The 26,245-nt window shown below is 51.1% G+C and overlaps 1 protein-coding gene across 1 annotated transcript in view; it reads left to right on the top strand.

Moving 5' to 3' along the window:
- Positions 1–24,980, top strand: part of LOC103605100 (peroxidasin homolog) — a 70,808-nt gene extending 45,828 nt beyond the window's left edge. Inside the window, 9 exon segments of the mRNA XM_008589682.1 lie at positions 5,455–5,563; positions 6,168–6,325; positions 9,963–11,466; positions 14,416–14,560; positions 14,562–14,572; positions 15,210–15,418; positions 19,931–20,051; positions 20,383–20,512; positions 22,570–24,980. Of these exon segments, the coding sequence (XP_008587904.1) occupies positions 5,455–5,563; positions 6,168–6,325; positions 9,963–11,466; positions 14,416–14,560; positions 14,562–14,572; positions 15,210–15,418; positions 19,931–20,051; positions 20,383–20,512; positions 22,570–22,689 (2,507 nt within the window). The 3' untranslated portion in view covers positions 22,690–24,980.
- The last annotated feature ends 1,265 nt before the right edge of the window (positions 24,981–26,245 follow it).

Below are 26,245 nucleotides of genomic sequence, written 5' to 3'. Positions count from 1 at the left end.
CCTAAACGCTCAGGGGACAGCTTTTCCCTAGTTCACAGGTACGCATGTGGTTAGTGCAAGGCGAGGCCACTCTACCAATCCCTCCTCCCTGCTGCCCTGACACTCTGCAAGTCATCGCAGCCGCATCACTCACCAGAGCGTTCCTTGGCAGTCACCCCGACTGTGTAATTTGCAGTCATCATTCGGCAAATGTTACTGCTATAAGATTCTATCCTCCTCAGCCGTGGTTTCTCTCTGCTCTGGTGCAGCCACGCTTGCTTTGGGGATGTCCTTCGATATAAACCCACAAATGCTCATGGACGGTCCCTTTCCTCACACCCAGTCAGCAGTCCCGGAGTCATCCAGATTCCATCTGGTGCCCATGCATGCTTGGCCCCTGCCACCATGCTGCTCACTCCAGGCCCTCGGAAGATCGCATCTGAATCGTGACACTTGTCCCCACACCGTCTGGTCTGCCTTTCTCAAAGCACAAATCCCATGATGCATCCCTGATCCTTCTGCACGTTTCCTGTGGCTACCAGTGTATAATCCACACTCTCCAGCGTCACATAAAGTACTCACAATTTGACCCAATCCTGCATCCCATGGCTTGCATTCACCACCTGGTTCCTAGTTTTTGCCTCTGAGAACCTGCTTTCTCTCAAGGCCCTTCTTTGCCCAGGGTGCCCGCCTCAGCAGGTACATGAGCCTCTCACCCACTCCAAGCTCCCAGTGGGTGGCAGCCAGTCCTCAGCCTCCACACTCCACTGAGACTCCCTTTCTGCCTTTTCCACTTCCGTTGTGACTAATTTGCCTTCTCCATCGGACATGTTAGCAGATAGGAAGGGTGTCCCATTAATGTGTAGGCCAAACACCCCACACAGTGGCTTGAACATGGTTCACACTTGTAAATGTGAACCGTGACAGAATAACTGGAAACCTTTTTCTCTCTTTTTTAATCTTAGGAAAAATGTAAAATGACCTCATTATTCCATTTTATATCGTGCGTGCAGTGTGAAACTAAGTAATGAATCCTATGACTAAAAAGCAGTTATTTTCAATTAATATTTATTTTTATGTTTGAAAAATAATGTTTTACTTTAATGTGAATTAGTTATATACAGAATTTAAAACTAATCTCCCACCCATCCTCAAGAAATAACTACTCTGAGCATTTGGGGGAATTTCCTCTTTTAAAAAAAAAAATGTAGATAAATACCTGCTTTCAAATTACTTTTCTGTGATCATTATTTAGAGAAAGCAAATTAAATTTAAACCGTTGTTAATAACAATATATTAGAGTCATAAAATTAAATAAAATCGTCTGCCTTATTGTCTGTCAATTGGCATAAAAATATTAGATTCCTAAAATTAGTTAAGTCAAAATCTGTTTGAGATATAAATAAAAAAAATAGGATTTCTGCCCAAGCAAATTTTTTCCAGCTCTTTGAACTGTAAATGTGTAAACATTTCACATATACAGAATAGCCGATCAACTCACCACATGTATGGGTCTCCCGTGTTGCTGTGATGTACGTCGGGGTGGTCTGCCCACTGATAGCTCGGCACGGGTGCAGGACATGTTGTGCAAAGTTGGTGAAGGGCTCTCTGGTTAGGTCGGTTACTACAGGTGAGAGTCTAGTGCTTACTTCTCCTTTCTTTTATGCAACAGACTTCAAGTGCGCACATCAGACGCTCTTCTGGGCACCGGGGATGCTGCACTGAGCCACACAGATGAGCATCTCTCCCCTGTAGTGCTAAGATTCTGGTGGAGAGAGACGAATAAGAAACAGTGAAAGGAGGGCTGGCCGGATAGTTCCGTTAGTGGGAGCGCAGACTTTTAACCCCAACAACAAGGGGTTCGGATCCCCATACTGGCCAGCCACCCAGAAAAAGGAAAAAAAAAAAAGAAACAGCAAAATGAATAGTTATGTTCAAATTGTGATCAGTCTACAAAAAATAGCCAGGCAAGGGGTGGGTGAGATGGGCGGGGTTTCTTTTGCATAGAGTGGTCAAGGAAGGCCACCTGAACAGTAGATTCTGAGATGGGAGCCACGTGGAGACTGGGGGTGGGGGCAGGGTGTCCAGGAGCACAGCGGGGGTGCAGTCCTGCAGTCAGGGTGAGCCTGATGACAGTGGTGGGGCCACTGCCAAAGGCAGATCCAACAGGCCCAGCCTGCGGCGGACTGCTGGGCTCGGCATGGGGAACAGGAGAATCAAGAATCCTGTGCGCGCTTGGTAAGGTTGAAAAGCCTGGAGTGAGCAGGTGTGTCTGTGTGTCTGGAACTGAAGGGAGAGGTCCTGGCGGATGGTATAAACATGCGAGTATTAAAAACATGGAATTAGGTGGAGTCACCTGGGGAGAGCCTGCAGATGGACAGAAGCTGCCATCACGAGTCCTTGGTGGCGCCACCAGTCAGATCTGTCAGGGAAGGAGCAATGACCAAAAAGACTCCCCAAGATGGACCAGTGAAGAGAGGACATCAGAAAGCGAGGATTACAATTAACCCAACGGTGTACACCTGTCAGCCAGATGAAGACAGAGCGAGAGTGCATGAGAGAGAGCCTGAGACTGAAAAGGAGTCCTCGTGAGGCAGGAGAAATCAGGAGGAAAGGGTCCCACTCAGAAGGAAGGGAGGGTGTCCCAATTAAGAGGGAGTCTGTTCCTGTCAGGAGGAAGTAGGTCACAGTCAGGGGGAGATACAGCCCACTCAGGAGGAAGTGTATCCCAGTCAGAAGGAGGTAGGACAAATCAGGAGGAAGGAGGGGCGTCCAGTCAGGAGGAGGAGGCACGTCCAGTCAGGAGGAGGAGGTAGATCCAGTCAGGAGGAGGGGGCACATCCAGTCAGGAGGAGAAGGCACGGCCAGTCAGGAGGAGGAGGAAGGTCCAGTCAGGAGGAGGAGGAAGGTCCAGTCAGGAGGAGGAGGCACGTCCAGTTAGGAGGAGGAGGCACGTCCAGTCAGGAGGAGGAGGAAGGTCCAGTCAGGAGGAGGAGGCACGTCCAGTCAGGAGGAGAAGGCACAGGCATGTCCAGTCAGGAGGAGGAGGCACGTCCAGTCAGGAGGAAGGAGTTAGGTCCAGTCAGGAGGAGGAGGCATGTCCAGTCAGGAGGAGGAGGCACGTCCAGTCAGGAGGAAGGAGTTAGGTCCAGTCAGGAGGAGGAGGCACGTCCATTCAGGAGGAAGGAGGTAGGTCCAGTCAGTAGGAGGAGGCACGTCCAGTCAGGAGGAAGGAGGTAGGTCCAGTCAGGAAGAGGATGCAGGTCCAATCAGGAAGAAGGAGGCAGGTCCAGTCAGGAGGAGGAGGCACGTCCAGTCAGGAGGAAGGAGGCAGGTCCAGTCAGGAGGAGGAGGTATGTCCAGTCAGGAGGAGGAGGTATGTCCAGTCAGGAGGAGGAGGCACGTCCAGTCAGGAGGAAGGAGGTAGGTCCAGTCAGGAAGAGGACGCAGGTCCAATCAGGAAGAAGGAGGCACGTCCAGTCAGGAGGAGGAGGCATGTCCAGTCAGGAGGAGGAGGCACGTCCAGTCAGGAGGAAGGAGTTAGGTCCAGTCAGGAGGAGGAGGCATGTCCAGTCAGGAGGAAGGAGGCAGGTCCAGTCAGGAGGAGGAGGTATGTCCAGTCAGGAGGAGGAGGTATGTCCAGTCAGGAGGAGGAGGTATGTCCAGTCAGGAGGAGGAGGCATGTCCAGTCAGGAGGAGGAGGCACGTCCAGTCAAGAGGAAGGAGGTAGGTCCAGTCAGGAAGAGGACGCAGGTCCAATCAGGAAGAAGGAGGCACGTCCAGTCAGGAGGAGGAGGCATGTCCAGGTCAGGAGGAGGAGGTATGTCCAGTCAGGAGGAGGAGGTATGTCCAGTCAGGAGGAGGAGGTAGTTCCAGTCAGGAGGAGGAGGGACGTCCAGTCAGGAGGAGGAGGGACTTCCAGTCAGGAGGAGGAGGCATGTCCAGTCCAGAAGAGGGAGGCACGTCCAGTCAGGAGGAGGAGTGAGATCCAGTCAGGAGGAGGAGACAGATCCAGTCAGGCGGAGGAGGCAGATCCAGTCAGGAGGAGGTGGCAGGTCCAGTCAGGAGGAGGAGGTACGTCCAGTCAGGAAGAGGCGGCATGTCCAGTCAGGAGGAAGAGGCAGGTCCCAGTCAGGAGGAGGAGGCAGGTTCCTGTCAGGAGGAGGAGGAGGCACGTCCAGTCAGGAGGAGGAGACAGATCTAGTCAGGCGGAGGAGGCAGATCCAGTCAGGAGGAGGAGGCACGTCCAGTCAGGAGGAGGAGGCAGGTCCCAGTCAGGAGGAACTATGAGGGCACTTCAGCAAGTTGGTGGAAAATAGAATTATCAGGTAATACACATCTCTCCATGAGCTCTCTGAAGTGCCCTGGTACCTCCCTGTTGGGAGGATGTGTCCCAGGAGCCTAGTGGAGGAGGCATTTCGATGGTGTCGATTTGCTGGAGAGAAGCGAACACCACTGGGCTTGAGATGAAGGCCACCGTGGCCTGGGAAGGCTGCTCTCAGCAGTGAAGGACCAGAGATGGGCTGGAATGAGTTATCTTATTTGGCAAACTCTGAGTGCTGGGCAAATATTAATGTTAAGTGTAAAAGGATTGAGAAGAGGAGTCCACAAAGGGGCACATCATCAGGGGACGACAGGTCACAGTGTGTGTGGTGTGTGCATGTGTGTGCATGATGTGTGGAAGGGGGTGTGTGTGGTGTGTGTGTTTATGTGTGAGAGAGCGATGTTTGTATGTGTGGGGGGTTGTGTGTATGTAGTGCGTGTGGTGTGTAGTGGGTGGGTTTGTGATTGATGTGTGTGCAGTGTGTATGTGTATGAGCCGTGTGTGTATATTGTGTGTGGTGCGTTGTGGATGTGTGTGCGCATGGTGTGTGTGTTGTGTATGTGTATGTCTGTGCGTGGCATGGTTTGTATAGTGTGTGTGGTGTGTTTGTGTGTAGGTTGTGTGTGTGTGGTGTGGTGAATGTTTGTGTGTGTGCATGTGTACAGTGCTGTGCTGATGGCTGTCACGCAAGCAGGCAGATGGGACGGGACACTGAAGGGAGCCGTCTTTGAGGGGTGAGCAGGTTGGAGTCCCAGTGTCCAGGGAAGCTTTGGCCTCTGAGTGGCAGGTCACAGAACCCGCCATTCCTGGCATCCCCAACACGTCTGTCCCCAGGGCTGGCCAGCAGGGCAGCTGCAGTCACACCTCCCCACGTGCTGTTGGGTTTGGCCTTAGGCGATAACTGCTTCCTTCCTGTCCTTTTATGGGGTATCACGTGATTGTAAAAATTCAAAAGTCTGTAATTTCGATACTATTTGAAAACAGCTTCTAGTAGAATTTGTGATAAAATAATTCAAGCTTTGATTTAAAAGTAGAAATTACATTTTGAGAAAAGTATGCCTTCCGTCTAAATGATGTAGTGTCTAGACATTGTTTTATGAGTAACTCGTGTAGTAGCTTTTCCGGTAAAATGCGGCTACGTGTTTTCCTAGTTCCTGATGTCAGTCGAAACGGGGATCCGTTTGTGGCCACATCGATCGTTGAAGCCATCGCGACTGTGGACAGAGCTATAAACTCAACCCGAACACACCTGTTTGACAGGTATGTAGACGTAGGCGCGATGCTGACCTCGAACGCTGAGCTCTGGGGCGGGAGAGGCTGGCGGAGGCATGTGGCATCCTAGTGCACAGATTTTGACCTGTTCCATCTGATGAACAAAACGTTTAATTTAAAAATCTTGAGCAACACGGGCCTCTGACTTTTTGGAGGTTAAAACAGCAGAAGGATGTGTACTTTGCTGGTAGAGTCTGAACTATGATTCACAACCAAAACATTCTTTAAAAATTTCAAGTCACTCTTTTGGCTTGTTACCAAATGATTGGGCAAAAACAAAATGTTTCAGAAGTGATTAGTGTATTTGTTCGTGTTGGTAATTCCAGGGCAGTGTTTTCTGCATGTTAATTTAAATGCAGTAGCTGTGACGTTCTCTACTGACTTAATTAATGGCTTATTTTTAGCATCTTCCATTCTGTGTGTGTTTGGGGTTTCGTTTGCTTCCACTTCGGACAGGCGAGGCACAGTACACCGTGCTGTAGACAGTAACTCCTCACACATTAACGGCAATAATTAGATTTTTGAATACTGGTTATTTTTGTCTTCAGTAATTTGCTTTGTTTTTTCTTTTTCCTCCCTGATCTCCTGCCAGCCGTCCTCGGTCTCCAAATGACTTACTAGCCTTGTTCCGGTACCCGAGGGACCCCTACACGGTGGAGCAGGCGCGGGCCGGGGAGATCTTTGAGCGGACGCTGCAGCTCATCCAGGAGCACGTGCAGCACGGCTTGATGGTCGACCTGAACGGAACGAGTCAGTACCAGGGACTTCCCGCCCCTCCCTTCCCGGTGCTGGCTGTCACACACACCACAGGCTCGTCACGTGCCTGAAGAGTGCTGGCATTTTCTGTGCCCCTGTGCTTGGGAAGCAATGTTTAGACTATGGGTTCGGTTGAGCTGACACCTCCCGTAGCTCTCACTTTGGGTCTAACAGGAAACTCCAGGGGACGTGAAATGTGCTCGTTAGGGTATTGTACACCTACTCAAGTAGCCCTCGCTGGGTGGGCTGTCTCGTCCCTCCCGACAGCTGTGACAGTCCAGTCCTCACGTGGGTGAGGAAATTTAAGGAGGGCTTTGCAGGATAATAGCTAAATACGTGATGCCCTGTCACAGAACGCAAGGCCGTGCAGCTCCTAGAAAGGGTGTTTGTGAAGAGCTGCAGCATCTGTGACACCAGCCACCAGACCACCTTCAGCTGTTGTGCAGGTGGCATGGGGGATGCGCAACCTCCTCCTACTCTGCTCGGCACCTGGCCTGGCCCGGGAGACAAGAGACGCCTTTGTCTGCCATTGTTATTGCTGTTAGCGATTGTGCTGTTGACGATATGGCAGATGCCTGTGACTTTTATTGTGTAATGGTATCATTTGCAGCAGCAGCTACTTAATCAGAGATCTGTGCACGTGTGTGCACATGCGCGCACACACATACACACGACACCCGGGAGGACGCCACCAGTAGCTGTCCCTGTGAAATGAGGGAACTGTATCAGGACGCTTCAGTGTTTCCAAATTGTCTTCAGTGAGCACACCGTTTACAATCTGGGCAGAATGTTACTCGAGAATTTAATGTTATTCTTAAGTGTGAATGTGTGAGATGAGAGAGGAGTGGAAACGAGAACCATGGGGTCACCTCTCTGTGTCGTGGCAGTAGGGACTCTGAGCCAGTTCCCATGTAGTGCGCTTCGGAGCCTCGTTGGAGCTGTGTGCAGACAGCAGCTCCACTTTCTGTACTAGAAGGGCACCTCCCCCAGACCCGGCCTCTCAGGAGGGGACATTGGAGTTGGACCCTCCAAACGTTCCCACTTTTCTTTATGGACGGAAACCCAGCCTCACTTTCCAGGGGCATTCTCAGGGAGAAATGCCATTTAAACCAGTCTTTGTTGGTCATTTTTTGCATGTCAGGCCCAGGGTGAGGCCGCGGTAAGAGTGCACCAGACAGAGCAGTGGTCTTTGGGCATCTCCCGGCCCTGCCCCAGGCTCTGGTATGACTTTGTTTCTTTCTGGTGTAAGGACCCTGTTCTCTCGTACAGAGGACGGAGTGTGAGTTGCTCAGTGTTGTTTTTTGCCACTCCCTGTCTTCATTTAATTACTAGTTCAGATCCTTAAACACTGCTGTGCCGGCCTCTGCAAGCTGACCCCACAAACCTTCTGCTGCCACTACAAAAATAAACTCATCTGGAATCCCATCCTCAAATGCGGGCTGTGATTGAAATTGCTCCTGAGGAGCAGTAGGCCAGTTTTATATCATCGCATGCTAGTTACAGAAAGATTTGGAAAGGCAAATAGGAGAAAAGTAGCATCACTCATGGTCCCCAGCAATGAGGCCATCTTATATGTTTGCTTTTTACCGAGGCAGCAGGGGGTACGCACACATGCTATTACCTCACTCATGCGTTCACCCTGCGTGCATGTCTGAGCAACGATTTATGCCAGTTGCCGTCCCAGGCCGAGAGATACAGCAACAAACAAAAGGGATAAAAATCCCAGAGAAGCACAGACAGCAAACCAGGAGGCCAGGGCACATGAACCATGCAGTGAGTGGTGCAGAGAGGAGCAGGCTGGCAGGGGTGGGGGAGCCAGGTCGGGATGGCATGCCATCTCCCATAACTGCAGATGACAGACAAGCAGAGGCCTTGCAAGAGCCAGAGCAAGGGGACCCTGGGGTGTCTGAGGGGACAGCAGACCCACAGGCCCTGAGGCAGGACCATGCCTGGGATATTTGAGGAAGAGCAGGAGGCCAGTGTGGTCGGAGCGGGGGAGGGGTGGGGTGAGAGGTAAGGTCAGAAAGGGCCTTGGAGGGGATCTAAGGGTCACATCCTTTACTGTGGACGAGATGGAGCCATGAGGGTTTTCTGCAGAGAAGCGATATGGTTTGGCACATTCTGCAGCATCGGGCTGTGTCGCTGTGTTGCTGCAGGGCCGGGTGAGGGCGGATGCAGGAACTGAGCCGCCCCCTGCTCTGGCCTCTAAACCTATGGCCAGCACGGCGGAAAAAGTGAGAGTGTTCGCTCGATGCAAGCCCAGCCTGGCGCGGGAGGAAGCGCTTTTCCTCCTGGCCCTCTGCTTTCTTGGCCCTTTGGGTGTTCACGATTGAGACTTCTGAGACTTCCTGAATAACTGAACATGGAGCCAGACATTTCAGCTGCACCGGTGCTGTGCTTGGGAAGCAGGCTCTGCTGAAGCCTCCTGTGTCACACGCAGCTGGAGCCCACGGCACTGGGGAGGGGCGGCCGCAGGTTCCACGCCCTGCACAGTTTCCCACCAGGACCTCAGTGGGTGCCTCCTCCTGCTTCTCCCCAGCCTGGAAAATCTCTCACCTCCCGTTCTGTTTTGCGTTCTTGTGTGGATATTTCAGACCCACACACACAAAAAGAAGGCTGTGTCTTGTTTCAGAGTGGGTCCTGATAGCCAGACATGCGCTGGGGAGGGTTTAGAAAGAAGATGCAGGCACAGCTCAGAATGCAGCAGTGAGCCTGTGAGCATGTGAGGGTGAGCATGGTGTGCTGAGTGTGCTTGGGTGTGTGCGAGCATGTGTCTGTGTGTGTGTCTGTGAGTGTGTGCACATATGTGAGTGGAAGTGTGCTCTTTGTAAACACGTGTGAGTGTGTAGTGTTCTGTGTGTGGCCATGCCTGTGTGCATGTGGGCGTGTGCACACGTGTGCATGCAGCTGCTTGGGCAGGCCCTAGGGCAGGCCCGTGGAGGAGGGGCACTGAGGGAGAGCCTGGCTGTGTGTGTTCAGGGGAAGGGCTTTGGGAAGCTGATTCGGAGTGTGTCTGTTCCTGGAGACCTGGAGAAGTGTTGTTTCTCAGGAGCAGATGTCTTGAAGGCAGAGGCTGGGAAGACAGGGTTCACCTGCTGGAGCAGTGCTCCAGGCTGACAAGTTTGGAGTTTCTTCTGTAGCTGGTGTGCAAAGGCTGAAGGTTTTTGAGCGAGAAGGTGACCCAGTGGAGCCTGCAGGTAGACCACTGTGTGTGTGGTGAGGCTCCGCGAGGCAGGAGGCTGTTTTTTGAAAGTTAAGTCAGGCAGCAAAAACATCTGGCTGGGATAATGCCAGAGGAACAGAGAGGAGGGCGTGGGTCAGGAATATTTTGGAGGTATCCTAAACAGAGGCAGCAGTTGCTTGGACAGGGGACAGCAGAGCATGGAGCCTAGGTGGACTGAGGTGTGGAGTGACAGGTGTCTGGGAAAGTGGTCCTGTTCTGGGGGCGGGGAGGCTGCTGGTGCTCAGCTGCGTTGAGTATTACGGACACAAATAGGGCTGGATGGGTGAACGTGGAAACGCAGGGGATCCCCCACGAGGTGGGTCCTCTGTGAAGGAGACGTGGCTGCAGGCCGGAGCTGCCTGCTTTCCAGTGGAAGTAAGCTCTGTCCCTCTCTGCTCTCTGCTGCAGGCTACCACTACAACGACCTGGTGTCTCCGCAGTACCTGAGCCTCATTGCCAACCTGTCGGGCTGCACCGCCCACCGGCGCATCAACAACTGCTCAGACATGTGTTTCCACCAGAAGTACAGGACCCACGACGGCACCTGCAACAACCTGCAGCATCCCATGTGGGGCGCCTCGCTCACCGCTTTCGAGCGCCTGCTGAAGGCCGTGTATGAGAACGGGTTCAACACCCCCCGGGGCATCAACCCCCACCGGCTCTACAACGGGCACGTGCTGCCCATGCCCCGCCTGGTGTCCACAACGCTGATAGGCACGGAGACCGTCACGCCCGACACGCAGTTCACCCACATGCTCATGCAGTGGGGCCAGTTCCTGGACCACGACCTGGACTCCACGGTGGTGGCCCTCAGCCAGGCCCGCTTCTCCGACGGGCAGCACTGCAGCTCCGTGTGCAGCAATGACCCTCCCTGCTTCTCTGTCATGATCCCCCCCAATGACCCGCGGGTCAGAGGCGGGGCCCGCTGCATGTTCTTTGTGCGGTCCAGCCCCGTGTGTGGCAGCGGCATGACCTCCCTGCTCATGAACTCCGTGTACCCTCGGGAGCAGATTAACCAGCTCACGTCCTACATCGATGCCTCCAACGTGTACGGGAGCACAGACCACGAGGCTCGCAGCATCCGCGACCTGGCCAGCCACCGCGGCCTCCTGAGGCAGGGCATCGTGCAGAGGTCTGGGAAGCCGCTGCTGCCATTTGCCACGGGGCCACCCACCGAGTGCATGCGGGATGAGAACGAGAGCCCCATCCCCTGCTTCCTGGCCGGGGACCACCGCGCCAACGAGCAGCTGGGCCTGACCAGCATGCACACACTGTGGTTCCGTGAGCACAACCGCATCGCCACGGAGCTGCTCAAGCTGAACCCGCACTGGGACGGTGACACCATCTACTACGAGACCAGGAAGATCGTGGGCGCGGAGATCCAGCACATCACCTACTGGCACTGGCTCCCCAAGGTCCTAGGGGAGGTGGGCATGAAGATGCTGGGCGAGTACCGGGGCTACGACCCTAGCATCAATGCTGGAATCTTCAACGCCTTTGCCACGGCTGCATTCAGGTTTGGCCACACGCTTGTCAACCCACTGCTGTACCGGCTGGATGAGCACTTCCAGCCTGTTGCCCAAGGCCACATCCCCCTCCACAAAGCCTTCTTCTCCCCATTCCGGATCGTGAACGAGGGGGGCATCGACCCGCTGCTCAGGGGACTGTTCGGGGTGGCGGGGAAGATGCGCGTGCCTTCCCAGCTGCTGAACACGGAGCTCACAGAGCGGCTCTTCTCCATGGCACACACGGTGGCCCTGGACCTGGCTGCCATCAACATCCAGCGGGGCCGCGACCACGGCATCCCGCCCTACCACGACTACAGGGTCTACTGCAACCTGTCCGCGGCCCACACGTTTGAGGACCTGAAAAACGAGATCAAGAGCCCCGAGATCCGGGAGAAGTTGAAGAGGTGAGTTCAGAGAAACCGGCTGCGGTGACGTGTCTGTGTAGACACCAGAATGACCTAGACGGGGGCTCTGTGTTGCTGTCAGTCTCCACGTTAGAGGTGTTGTGTGTGTCGTGGAAAGGGTGGATGAGGGAAGCCCGTGAGGGTCCAGACCGGCCTGCACGTGGCCCTGGGGGCTGCGCGCCGAGTTCCCAGAGGAGCGGTGACTTTGCAGCTGGAAGAGGGGCTGGGCTGCTCTGCACGGAAGACGCCAGAACCCAGCCTGCTGTCAGGGGCTTCAGGGAGGAGGTGTCCGCTTTTGTGTCGGGAGCAGAGATGGCAGAGATTGGCACCAGCTTCCAAGGGTTTTCTGGCAGCCTCTCCTGCACTCACCTGGGTACCCAGATCTGGGCTATGTGGCCACATGCTGTGACTGCCTGACGGTGCCGGCGTCTGGGAGCAGGTCCCACCGGCCTGCTGAGGTGGGCATGCGCGGGAGCGTCAGGGCAGCCAAATGAGGTTTTTCAGGTAAAGCAGAGACCAGGGTGCCACTAGGCGAGGAGGGGCCCGGGTCTGGGTGAGGATTGATGTCACCTGACCCACAGCCGGTCCTCTTCCCTCTGCCACAATAGGGTCACAAATTAGGCTTTTAAAGTTCTCCAAAGTGTAGATATTCGGGCTCTCTCTTTTTTCCTGGTGCTCCTTTCTGTCTTTTCCTCATTAACTTCTTTTTCATGTTATTTATACCAATTTATTTGCATCAATCTTTTAAGGAATAAAAGTAATTACTCATTAGAGTTTTCCCGTAACGATTATTCATAGTCCTTGGATTTATGAACTAAGTCCACAGGTCACTGTGTATTTAAGATATATCAGTTTTTATTTGAAAAGATTGGTTTTTTGTTATTTTTTTCCAAAAAACGCTCTTAAGACTGACTTTTCGTATTTTCTGGACTCTTCTCGTCTACTTTTAACTTACTCAGCACTGAAGTTAAGACAGACCCTGTTAGGATCTGACTTGTGCCTCCTAGAGAAAAATTATTTTTTACTCATAATTTATTGCAAGTTATGAATAAATGAACTTTATGTCCTATTCAGTTTAATACGTTCTGTTGTCCAGTTAAGTAGCAGTATCCCATTACGGGCATAGGGAAATATGTACGTGCTCCACTAGTACAAGGTCGTTTTTTATTGCAGTGTTGCTTAATTAGGATTTATGTGAACTGTCTGTGTCTGTGCTTTTCATGGGCTTGGACATTCTCCTTTGTTCTGGTCCAGACTGACACAAACAATGTTCCCAGTCGATTTTCTCATTTGCCAAACTTATTTCAAAACAGCTCATGGGAATTGTCAATCCAGCCCAGTGCAGCTGGCGATGGGTGGGTGAACCTCGGCCAAGCTCCGTGCTGGAGACCCCGGGCTGAGAAGTTAGTTACTCACCCTCACCCTGAATCACTCATTTATTTTCTTTGCCTCCTAACCCATGACTGACAGGGGAAATGAGGCACGTATATGAGGAAAGTTAGAAGGTGACACAGAGTGTGGGGCCCTGGAGGCCTCATAGGGAAGAGAGACTGTTTTAGGCAGACCTGAAGGGAGTGCGTCGTTCTGACATACTTTACTGGCACCCAGATAAAGTTTTGCATGCTGTCCCTGACTGGCTGTGCCTCCTACAGCAGGCTGTGCAATATCCTGGGGTCTCCAAGGCCTCTTCAGTGGAAGGAGCTCCTTGGACTGGAGAGGAGGCCTCAGACCCCTGCTCTCATGCCAGCGTGCCTGAGGAACAAGATCCTTCCCACCCGCACAAGCAACCCCTTCCAGAGGTGGGGCAGGGGCGGACGGAGAAAAGGGGGCTTCCCCGGAAGAGGCCCAGCCACAGACCAGGGCCCCCAGGTTCCTCCTGACCAGTCTGCTTCCTGGTGGACGTCATAGAGCTAGAAGCTCAGTGTGAATGTCACTGGACTTAGAAGAAAATGAGCACAATCTGTCCTTCTTTGAAGGACTAAATGGAAGTTTAAATAAAACTGTATTTATTCCACGTGTGTGATGGATGCCACGCAGCACGCAGCCCTGCGCGAGACTTGTTCTTTCAGTAGAGAGCTCGCCGTCTCGATTAGAAGGCTTAGTCCAGTGTCACTACTTTGAACGTTATGCAAAAAAGGCAGTCGGAGTTATAAGGTATAGTTTTTTAAAAACTCTAGTGGGGCTCTGAGTAGCAGTTGAACCTGAGATGCCATCTGTTGCCTAATACAGTTCTTTGGATAGTATAGAAGATTACGTAAAAATGATTCATAGTAAAGTTGTCAGGTCTTTGCTTGTAAGCGTGTATTTCTAAGGAATCAGAAGAGTTTGATGAAGATGTTTGTTCTTGGACTGGTCGGTTAGCTCAGTCGGTTGGAGTGCGGTGCTGATAACACCGAGGTCTGGAGTTCGATCCTTGGACCGGCCAGTCACCAAAAACAAATAACAGAAGACGTTAGTTCTTGAACATCTAAATCTTATGCTAGTGCCCTGTTTGCTTAGCAAGTACTTCCATTATGGCAAACATATTTTCAATATGTAATAGAACCCAATTTCATTCTTTTAAAAATGTGTCTGTAGCTCCATATAGCTTATTATTCATAAATTTATGAAAAAAGATGGAAGGACATACAGTATGGTATTAAATGTGATTATCCCTGAATAGTAGGGAAAGGTACAATTTAAATTTTATTCCTTATATTTTTATGGCTTTTCTAAATTTCTTACAATAAATAAATTTGTGTATGTATTTTAACATATGTATACATATAGAACAAAGTGGTAAAAATTCTTTGTAGCATACTGGATGGATGCTTTGAAGAAATAACGGTAAGTGTTCTCTAAGTAGAGTGTAGATTACGTAGAGGCTGGAGAGCGAGGCTGGCCCGTGCTTGCAGTCTGTGTCAGCGCGCGGCTGTTCAGTGACCTCAGTGTTGGCTTCGTCCTCCACAGGCTGTATGGCTCCACGCTCAACATTGACCTCTTCCCAGCCCTCATGGTGGAAGACCTGGTCCCTGGCAGCCGGCTGGGCCCCACCCTCCTGTGCCTGCTCAGCACACAGTTCAGGCGCCTCCAGCACGCAGCTCAGGCGCCTCTGGGACGGGGACAGGTAAACACTCATGTGCTGCAGAGGAGAGTCCCTTCTTAGGCCCACTTTTTCGGGGACTTGGGAGAGAGGAATCTCCTGGCTGAGAATGAGGCATTATTTTGGGGCAGCTCCGTGGCTGCCTTGGCATGCCTGGCACGCAGCATTAGGACTCAACCACAGCAGGTTCACAGGTACCCTCAGACTCCTTCTCCTAGAAAGAATATTTCTGCTTCTAGAAACTACTGGACAATCCATACCATTAAACCACTGGGGACTCTAGAGGAGTTTGAACTTCTGGCAAGATTTTAGTTTCATTTTTAGTCCAAAATGATTAGTTCACTAACGTACGGGAAAGGTGGGCCTTGCCTGTCAGTAAGGACTTCAGCAGATGGCTCCCTGCCGTGGCAGCTGTTTGTGAACATGGCCTTTCTTCTTTGTTGCTAGCCAGGAAAGCCACCAACCATCTTTTATATTCCAGACTCTGCTTTCGTTTCCATTTTTGTGATAGGAAATGAGCCATGTCTGAGCTAATTTTTAATTGATTCCTAACTGAAACCAGAGATGTGTGTGGTGTTGGGTGAATGCTGCAACCCAGCCCCTGTGACCTGTGAGTGTCCTTGTCTTTCTCTGACCCTGCTCCCACTTTGGGGGAATCCAGGTTGTGGTATGAAAACCCAGGGGTGTTCTCCCCCGCCCAGCTGACCCAGCTCAAGCAGACGTCCCTGGCCAGGATCTTGTGCGACAACTCGGACAACATCACGCATGTGCAGGGGGACGTGTTCAGGGTGGCGGAGTTCCCGCACGGGTACAGCAGCTGTGCCGACATCCCCAGGGTGGATCTCCGCGTGTGGCAGGACTGCTGCGAAGGTGCGTTTCGGGAAGGGCCCCGCTCCCTCCTCATCTTTTCTTCTTTTCCACAGCCAGTTATGGTGAACCTAACACATGCTAAATGACTTACACACTAGTGAGAACTGGAAACAAAATATTCAGCTATAGTGGATGTATTGAATTGTAGTATAACATACCGAGGTATGCTACAGAGCCAAAAAATAAATTAAAAAAGGCATGATTTTGAGGAATGTGTAGTGACATGGGATATATACATGATAACTAAAACGCTATGTAAAAGAAATGGAAACAACCATCATGTAAGATGTGCTCCTAATTTTTTTAAAAAAGCTAATGCCATTCTAAATACGAGTACTTGTGTGTTAGCCTATGTATCTGTACTCACAGATAAAGCATGAAAAGTAAACCTATCAAAGAAGCGTGTCAGATATATCAGATTTTGTTTTAAAAAATGTGTGCTGAGTTTCCCACATGTCCACAACACGTGCATGGCCAGAGCAGGGAGTCACAGGACACCATCTGGGGAGTGAGAGGCTCCTGCAGGCGGGAGGCCTTCCCGTTATGCTGGGAGGGCTGGCAGCGCCCGTCTGCATGCGCTGGGGCCCTCGTGCACGAGCCTCGCCCAGCACCTGGGCCCTGTGGTCACCATGCCCACGGCCTCGTGTCCCGTTTGCATCCCTAGACCCCTCTGCTAGCCTCGATTTCCACTGTTTTGGCTTTATCCAAACTACCATCGGAGCCCCTTTAATATTAAAGCTGAGGGGGCTTGGACCCAGGTCATTTACATCCTTGTTATTGTGTCTGTTGAAACCTGCATCTGTTTTTACTTGTGTTGTCTTGTTTTTGTTTTATATTCTCACTGGTTTGTTCAATTCAAAATGTTCTTCCACAAGCATGGCAGAGAAGTCGTTCTGTGTTTGCAGAGAATTGTTCTCTCGAAAACCTTTGGAAAACTCCAATTCATCTATTCTCAGATTTAAAAAAAAAAAATCCATTTTCAGACAACTTTACCAGGCTCCTGTAGCTTCTTAAGAAGGGGCAGAGCCCGTTTTCCTGTTCGTTTGCTCAGAAAAACCAACGTGCTTGAAGGGCTTCGTCTGTGAGTCCAGCTCTGTGCACCCTGTCCTGCACGAGCCTTTGCCCTGGGCTGGTCAGCTGCTTTAAGCAGCTGCTGACACACTGCCTTCCAGGTACGTTTCTACCTGAGAACACCAGTCCCGGCCCTGGGCTGACAAAGCTCAATACATTGTAAGCTTTATCTGTTTTTATTTTAGCCCAAAAGCCATGTCTAAAATTTAGCAGAAAAAGAAAAAGAGATTGAGGCTTGACAGGACCGAATGTTGATTGCTATCTACTTTTCAGTTCAACTTTTTAAAAAGACACTTTTAAAGCAAACTTCCATGCACTGTATTTCTTAATCATTTCAATATTTAATTTTAATCCGTGATACCTGCCCACATAAGAAACCTGAGAAAAAAGTCCTGGGTATATCCAGTTTCTTTTTCTTTTGACCCAGGTTATAAACTACAACTTCTTTGTGGGCATTGGTGAGTCTTAGAGAAGAACACACACTCACACATACATGAACATGCACCTGAGTATGTACATGCACACACAATACACATGCACATTGGGACACTAGTACATGGACACACAGACACTCGTAATTTTGTTATTATTGCAATAATTATTGAAGCATTACAAAGAGTTCCTATGCTTCACCTATACTCATCAGTTGTTAACATTCTGCCATATGCAACCCAGCATCCTTTCTCATTTTATGTGTGTGTGTGTATGCGCATGTGTGTGTGTGTAAAATAAAATGCATATGTTTTTTTCTAAAATACCTGAGGAAGTTGCAGACATGATGTTGTTTTATTTCTAAATAATTTACTTGTGTGTGTGATCAAAATTGGGAAATTAAGTAGGAACAAAATATTGTTATCTAATTTCCAGATCTTGTTCCAATTTTATCATTTGTTCTGATAATATCTTTATTATTTTATACCCTAATGCAGGTGATTCCACCAGGTCATGAATTATAACTCATTTTCACGTCTCTTTAGGCTTCTCTGGTCTGAAACAGTTTCTCAGTCTTTATCTTGCTCCTTTTTGTAGATTTCCTCTCAGTTTGGGTTTGTCTGACATTTTTCTCACTGTTGGATCCATATTCTGCATTCTGGCATTTATACTGGATAATCGCAGTTATGCTCCCCTGTCAGGAGGCAAGTGATGTCACTTTGCCCAGTTACTGGTGACACTGATTTGCATCACTCCATTGAAATGTGATGTCCGTGTTTAACATTAAAAAGGGGTGGGGGAGACTATGAAAATGTTACTCCGGTTAGAAGATGAGCATTTTCTTCTTTTAAAATGAGCTCTTACTACAACCCCGGACGGCACCTGGGCTGGAAGAGTTTTCTAGGCATAACTGGGTGCTTGTGGTGGGGATTTCAGGTTCAGAACTCGCCATCTCCCACCCGCACAGGACTTCCCCAGGGACTTCATGGGTCCAGTGCATTTGCACTGAGAACACATCTGCTTCATCAGCATCCACACCAATAAGTGCCCTGTGAGGCCCGCACTGGGTCCAGGAAGCCAGCCTGCTCCTGGCCTAGTGAGATGAGGTAGCACGAAGCCAGGTGCATGCCAGCCCGCTGAGCAGATGTGACCAGCTGTGCCCCATGGCGTGAGGGAGAGATGCAAGGGCATTCCTGGCAAAGACAGAGGCCCTGAGTCCCCAGAGGGCCCTTCCTGGGAGAGCTCTAGGGTCAGGGGTAGGCGCACCTGGGCAGGGACCCCCACGGTGCCGTGATCGGGTTGAGGCCCCATCTGCCTCATTCCTGCCCCTGGTGCCCCCCTCAAACCACCATTACATCCATGATTCTGCAGAGACCCGCCCCAAACCTGCACAGTCCTGGGTGGGACAGAGAGTGAGAACCACCTTCCTCCTCCTATGTCTGCAATGTTGAGGCCCCGCTGGCTTCAGAGCAGGTGCAGGAGAGCCCGACCGGGAAAAGGCTCTGAGCAGCTGTGTTGTTGCTGGGAGGGCCTGGCTGGGAGGGGACGGCTGCTGCTACCTGTCTGTGCCCCCAGGAGCAACTCTGTGAGTCTCTGTTCTTCTGAGATGCCTGGCAGGTAGAAGGAGGTGAGGTGGGTCCGGTCTGCTGCGGCTGACTGCAAGCTGCACAGCTGGCTGCTGAAATAAACTGCACGTCATTTAGTGGGCTGCTTATCGCTTTCATTATGGGGCCGAAGTGGAGCTTTATGACTCTGTCTTGAAGAATGCTCACAGTCACAGGAACAAGCTAGACCAGAACGAGTGCCAGTCACAGGACAGTGACCAGCGTAGCTTCAGTTCAGTCCTCGCACACCCTTTCTCCTGTAGAATTTCTACCCCGGCAGCTCTGCAAGGCTAGAAATCTGAAAAGGTCCTATCTGGCTTTGCCCTCACTCTCTGCAATGCTTTCCTGGGCCAGAGTGAGCCACAAAACAGATGTAAAACCCAGTCACTTTGTTGGATAGTGTGAGCGAAGGTACAGGTGTCACACAGCACCGAGAAACCTCACTCACCTGTGGCCCAGGTGGGACATGGTGCTGAGACACCTCACTCACCTGTGGCCCAGGTGAGACACAGCACTGAGACACCTCACTCACCTGGGCCCAGGTGAGACAGCGCTGAGACACCTCACTCACCTGGGCCCAGGTGAGACAGCGCTGAGACACCTCACTCACCTGGGCCCAGATGAGACACAGCGCTGAGACACCTCACTCACCTGGGCCCAGGTGAGACAGCGCTGAGACACCTCACTCACCTGGGCCCAGGTGAGACAGCGCTGAGACACCTCACTCACCTGGGCCCAGGTGAGACACAGCTCTGAGACACCTCACTCACCTGGGGCCAGATGAGACACAGCGCTGAGACACTTCACTCACCTGGGGCTCAGGTGAGACACAGCACTGAGGCACCTCACTCACCTGGACCCAGGTGAGACAGCGCTGAGATACCTCAATCCAGGGTGTAGGCAGGAGTTCTCATGTGGCATTTAAGACTTAGCAGGAACAGGCACGACCTGCCTCTCGTCCAGGAGTGAAGCCTGGAGGCTTGATGCAGGGGTGTGCAGGTGATGTGAGGTGCTCCAGAGCACAAAATCTGCCCGGTCATGGTGGCAGGATCCCCAGACATGAGCAGACCCAGACCCCTGAAGGCGGAGCACCTGGGTCTCCATGTGTGGGTGGCAGGAGACCAGAGAAGGGTTCAGACAACAGGAGGGTGAGCGGGTAGCGTGGGGGCGCCGTCGGGTGGGGCTGGCCGTCCTCAGGGACATCAGGAGGGCTGGGGTACAGGAGAGGGCAGGACCCACAGACCAGCTGCTGGCTCATGACCACCTCAGCCACTGCTTGACGTGAAGGTGTCACAGTTCATTTCATAAACACACCATAAAGATTGTTAATATCTGATAGGGTGTCCTTAATTTCTCCTAAAATTGGTCATCAACAGCCATGTACCCCTTTATGCTTTCCTTTCAGACTGCAGGACCAGGGGACAGTTTAACGCGTTTTCGTATCATTTCCGAGGCAGACGGTCTCTTGAATTCAGCTACCAGGAGGACAAGCCCACCAAGAAAATGAGACCACGGGAAGTACTGAGGTACGGCTGTCTCTGGGGTACACTGCGTGGAGAGCAGCCCTCCCATCGTGGGCATCGTGGATAGGGCCGCTGTCCTGTTGTCGGGGATGGTGTTCCCTGCACGTCCACTGGTCTGTGTGTTCGGCAGGGACATCCTTGGGCACAGGGGATGGGGGGACAGGCTGCCCCCTACGTCCTGCTCAGCCACAGCCCCTCTGCAAGCTCGGAGCGTCCGTCCCTGGAGAAGGGCACACAGTCAGGAAACGTCGATTTGAACCTGCATAAAGTGGCAGCAGTGGTGAGCTGCCGAGGTTCTACTTCACTGCTGCCTCCTTTCTCCCTCCCTCTGCAGTGTCGTGAACCACCAACATCCCAGAAATGCCACGTCAGCCACCTATGAGCACTCCAAAGGACCAGGGACAAATGACTTCAAAGAATTTGTTCTGGAAATGCAAAAGACCATCACAGACCTCAGAAAACAGGTAATGGTGGCCTTGGCCACCCGACGCCTCTACCTCCAGCAAACATTTTCGACAGTGCACATGCTTCCTGCATGTTTCATGACTCAGGTGCCCATGAAGGTGTGGGTTCTGCCCGGCAGCACAGGGCCTGGTCCTGGAGCCTCTGGGACACCATTTCTGCCTGCTTTGCTGTCCTTTCAGCTCACCTCAGCTGGGCCACCGTGAGCTGTAGTCCTCAGCTTCCCAGGGGGTCAGGACACCCGGGCAGTGCGTAACTGGTGTCTCTGGCCACAGGGCTGCCAGCCAGGTGACATGGTGGGCACGGACACTATGTCATAGAAAACTCAGGATTAGGGCATTGTGGCAGAATTCACGGAATTCTTTTTCTGTTTTTGTTTTTGGCAGCTGCCCAGTAGGGGTCCAAATGAAGTCCTGTCCTTAAGCCACCGTTCAGGAATAACTTAAATAAGTATCCCCAGGGAGGGTAAGGAGGGTTTTGAGGCCGATACTCCACGTGTTTGGTCAGGTCTCTCTGGGTGTGAGGAAGGTCCTGATGTCTGCGTTGTAGGACAGCAGGGATTTTCAAATTGGGTTCTTCACAGAGGTTTTGCAAAAAATGAATTATCTCCGTTCTCTCTGCCCAGAAGCTTATTTCTACCTTTTCTAGTCACTGTACTGAGGTTATCAGTGTGGTTTTATTTCAAGGGAGTGGAGATTGAGATCTAAGGCTAGAGAATAGGGAGTGTGCTCACCCCGTGGTGGTGATAGGAGTCCCCCGGGTGCACATGGAAGGTGGCCCGTGGTACTTTGGGTTTGTAAGTTCAGCTCCTCTCCAGGCCACAGGATCCTCAGGCACCAGGTTTGGGAGAGATTTTGCATTTCTTCTAGTGTAGCCCAAAGTGGTCTTCCAGCTGAATAGGAGGCGTGCCGGCTCTTTCCACGCCTGACCTGGCCTGTCCTACAGGTTCAGGTCCACCTGCCTCCGCCATCTGGAGCCAGAACCGCATGGCACTGCCTCGCCCAGCTTCTCCTGGTGCTGTGCTGGCACCATCCAGAGAGAAGCAGGGACAACCCCAGACAGACCCTCAGAGGCTATGATGGGTGCAAGTGTCCTGGTCACCTCATGGCCTGAGGATTTCTAGCTACTGTCACCCTGTCTGCATCCCCCCAGTGAGATGCATGGAAACGTATGGGAAGGGAGCTTCGGCCAGAACCTCGGCAGTGTCTGTCCTGCAGTGGGCGGACAGTCCCCGCCCTGCACAGGGCGAGCTGGGGCCGCTTGTGTGCACCCACTTTCCCCTGTGGCAGGAACTTTCACAGCACAGAAACCTGCAATGAGACAGACAGGGCTCCTCCTCACGGATCCTGTTTAAACATTTACCCCCGCACCACGGCCTCCGTCCAGTCATGGGGTGGGTGTGTTACAGAGGTGCGTAAGGAGCAGTCTGCCTCCTGGAGAAGGTGGACAGGTGGTGGGTGCCCTATGCTGGCCATTTGCAGACGTCTGGCTGTAGCCCAGCCTCCCTGGGAAGATCAGGGCAGAGTGTTGGGAAGCAGAGCCACAAGGACAGAGGACCAGTCTGGGGACCTTGGGTGCCATCAGGGTACGGGCTCAGTCCCTCTGCCATGGACATTGGGAGAGGGTATTCCAGTGTCCCTGAGAGTGTCTGGTTTGGGAAGGACAGACCAGTGGAGAGGAGAGCTGTGTCCCTGCCCACTTCGTCCTGGTCCCATCCTCCTTCACGATGACATCCACAGACACAATCAGATAGGATCCAGGTGCAGGTGGGGAGGGTACGCTCAGCCTGTGGTCCTGGGGCCTCCTCTGAGTGGGAGGACGGTAGGAAGGACAAGGGAGGGTGAGGATGTGAACCTTCCGGAAGGAATGGGGTGGGGTGTAGTGTTCACTCGTGTCTGCGTGTAGCTGTGAAATCAGCAGAGAACCAGTCTGTATCACAGAACCCACAGGACAGGTGACGCCTGTGCCCGGGGTCCCAGCAGTCACAGTTGGAGGTGTGGCACTGTGCCCTGCTGGGGTTCACCGAAGAACAGACGGGCTGTGTGTCATTCTCCTCCAGGACGGGCAGATCACCTGCTTCGTGGAAGCTTGTCCACCTGCCACTTGTCCAGCACCTATGAAGATCAAAGGAGCGTGTTGTCCCATCTGCTTGAAGAAAACCACGGAGGAGAAGCCGTAGGCTCTGGAGAAGCTCCTTGAAGTTAGTCTGCTGGGTCATCGTGAGATCAGACGGCCGATACAGGCAGCTGCAGACCAAAGGAAACATCCAGGACTCAAGACGTTTCAGGACAATGTCCAGCCGGTGCTGTTACAGAACGTAGCGCAGGGAGCTTTCGACTGGAGTGCTCGTCAGGAAGGACACACGGAGCGGACACACGGAAGGGACGCAGGCACGAGTCCTAACTTCATGTTAGATTTCTCAGGTTTTTATTTAATTCTGTTAAAATGATAACTTGGTGCTACTATTAAATCGCACAGTTAATCCTTTAGGCTTCTAAATTTATTTCTCCTAATAACACCATTTCTTTTTAAATAAAGCAGGATCCCTGTAAATGTTAGTGCTGCCTGGCTCTGACACCGGGAGCTCACAGATGCGTCACCCGCAGGTGGGGTGATTACGGAGCCACCAGAAGGTCGCTCGCCAAAATCTGGGTTACATCAAATGCTACGTTTAAAAAGAAAATCGGTGTTTGGCAAATGGAACAGAATCGTGTATGAGCGTGTTCACAGGGACACAGGCTCCCGGCTCCCTCCATGGTAACCTTTGGCCACCTCCCCCTTCTGGGTCCTCTGTAACGTTTCGCAGGTCATAGCGTTAAATCATCAAACAGACATTCCCGCCACTCAGAGCGGCTTTGCACCATGTCTCTGGGTCAGCTCTGTCCACACATGATCATGACATTATTAGGCCACATCTAGGAACAGGTTTGTTTTCACTTATGACTTGCATGCACACTGCCTAGTTGTGAACCGAATGTGAAACCCTCTTCATCCCATTCCGTACCTGACGACACCTGCTGGTGACCGTGTGCGTTGACGAAACTGGTCCACGGCCAGGTCTGGATTTGCTCGTACCCGTGAGGCTCTGTCGCTGACCGGAGCACACGGAGGAAGAGCCACTCTCCAGATGCTTCTTCCCACGGGCTGAAGGAATTCGATTGTGAGAACTTTCTAACTTTAGGTTGTGTGAGCGTGTTAAGAAAAAAACGAACCCCTGTACCTCATTTGTATTTTTAAAATGCATGATGTTTTATGAAAATTTGCCCAGTTTTTAGGTGTTAGATTTGGCAGGAAATCATTTCCACTATGCAAAAGTTCTTCTAGGATTCAGTGAAAGCAACTCTCATACCTCATGGTCTCTCTCTTTTTAATTGACTGAAACCTTCCACTTTGTTCTGAATGCCACCTGGTCTGTGTTCTGAGAAACGATTCTCTGAACGTGCAAGTCCAGCTCAACCCACCTTTACTTGAGGGTCCACTGTGCGCCAGGCCCTGTGCTGGGGACACAAGATGCAGAGATGCAGGGACCCCTAGCCTCATAGAGCCTCCAGCTGAGGTTTCCAAAATTGGTGGCATCATATTGAGACCATTATTAGTGGGGATGGCAGGAAGGTCCCGCAGTGTCTGGCACATCATGGACTCTTACGATGTCGGGTGTGATTTGCACATGATGCATTTTCCAGTGCGAGCATCGATCCCCCTGAAAGAGACACCCCAAGACCTCCCTGCACAGTCTTCCAAGTCTCCTGGGGATGTGGGCAACAATCCTGCCGTGAGGTGGTCACAGCGAATTTGTGGTGTTTATGTATACAAACGGTTATCCTGACTTGTTATCCTCATGTTAATAAATAATAAATCAGAGCTGGTTGCTGTCCCATGGGACATGAACTTCTTTTGAAATATCAAGTCAGATTTTGTGATCAGATCTTGGCACAGATTTCTGTAAACTAGGAAATGTGTAAGTGTGTCTAAAATTTGATGGTTATGTAAGTTGCTCAGGTATAAAATGACAGTAGATTCTACATTTTGGGGGTGTCTTGCTGTTTCCTAAGTGCCTTGGAGGTGTGCTCATGGTCTCCTGCCATGGAGTATGCGTGGAGGGAGGTCAGGCGTGCAGCTTGGGCAAGTGTCAAGGGTTTACGTTCTCTAAACCGAAGCGGGGGAAGCTGACTGTGATTTACAGTAAAATTCTGTAATTCAGACCGAAATGTCTGCAGTTTATCAGTTTGATATTATATATATTATAAAAACAGTGGGCAGTTCCTGAACAAAGTTTTTTAGCAGCCACTGTAGGGGAATTGCGGTTATAGGAAGCAAAATGTACATATTTATTTACTTTTCTAACTGTTGCCAATAGCCAAATAAATGCCTTTTTAACGTTCATTGTATTTAGTATATTACCAAAGACGTGTTTGCACTATGTAATGATGCCTTTCAGTTCAAATAAATGGGCCACACTTTCAAATGGAGAATTTTGTTTGTTTGTTTGTTTGTTTTTACTTAAAGCGATGAAAAAGGCTGTACCTTGTTTACCAGGTGAGATCAAAAGTATAACAAAGAAAGGAGGCAGGTCCTAGGAATAAGCCCAAGAGGTGTCTAGTCACTAATTGTTTTATATGAAACGTGAAAAAGAAAAAAAAGAGAGGATTAATTAACAGGGACTCTTTTTTGCTAAGTAGCTAGGATGCTTTAACTAGGCTGACTTTGTCGTTTTAAACCTAGGGCAGGTGGGTGTTGAGCTCTTGGGATATGCCTCTAGCACCTGCCCCTACCTCCTGAAGTTGCTGTGCTGTGGACAAAGACATTTACTTGTCAGTGAGGAAGCGAGTAGGGCAAGCTGCACTCACCCTGTGGTCTAACGGGTGGGTGGACTGTCTTCCCAAAGCAAGAGCCCAGACCAGGGGGGACGGGAGTCACCGGAGACAAATGTTTCCTCCGCAGACCTGGGCTCATGCGTGGCTCAGCGTCTGGAAATAGGTGACAGTGTGTGACGATTCTTCATCCCTCGGGCTTTGGTCTGGGTGGGAGAGAGGCTGCTGCTCTGAAGAAAATGGGAAAGGATTTGAGGGTATTTTTATAAAGCTTGGGAAACAATCATTATAGTTTATATAATTATAAGAAAAAAATGAAATATTGGGGAAAAATTAAATGTTAAGTGTTTAAAATTTCCAAATATTTTAAAAACATGAATAAAAACCTTGGGCTGCTTTCATGAACATTCCACGTTACAGGAGCCGATATCCAAAAATTCTCCCATGCATTTTCACAGTGAGCTCCCCCAAACCTCCGTGTCACATCAGTGGTGAGCTCTGCCCACACGGGAAGGTCATAAACCTAAAATCATCTTCTGCAGCCATTCAAAAATTGTATTTAAAGACTCCAACAGCTCTCATTTCTTAGAGTGATAAATGTAATGTTGAATTTTTTTTTTTATGTATCGTTGATAGATTTCCATTGCACTTAATTCAGAATATTTCAAGACTGTAATTTTTGGCCTAGGGCTCAGACCCTTCAAACCTGTTGTAGGGACTGGGTCACCAGACCCCTCATGAGCAGGTCACAAGCTAGGTAATTGGGAAAGATCCTGGGAGTCACTGACAGGTTCATTCCAACTTGAGCTCAGTCCTCAGCTTCCTCAGCAGCAGCAGCAGTGGCCTCCACGTTCATCGTAGGGGCCCTGGCAGCAACATCCTCCAGCAGCAGTAGCAACCTCCCCATCCCCCCCCCCCCCCCCC

Source organism: Galeopterus variegatus, unplaced genomic scaffold, assembly GCF_000696425.1.
Source record: "Galeopterus variegatus unplaced genomic scaffold, G_variegatus-3.0.2 Scaffold5592, whole genome shotgun sequence".
Classification (NCBI taxonomy): Eukaryota; Metazoa; Chordata; class Mammalia; order Dermoptera; family Cynocephalidae; genus Galeopterus; species Galeopterus variegatus.
This window is presented reverse-complemented; position numbering and strand designations above follow the sequence as displayed.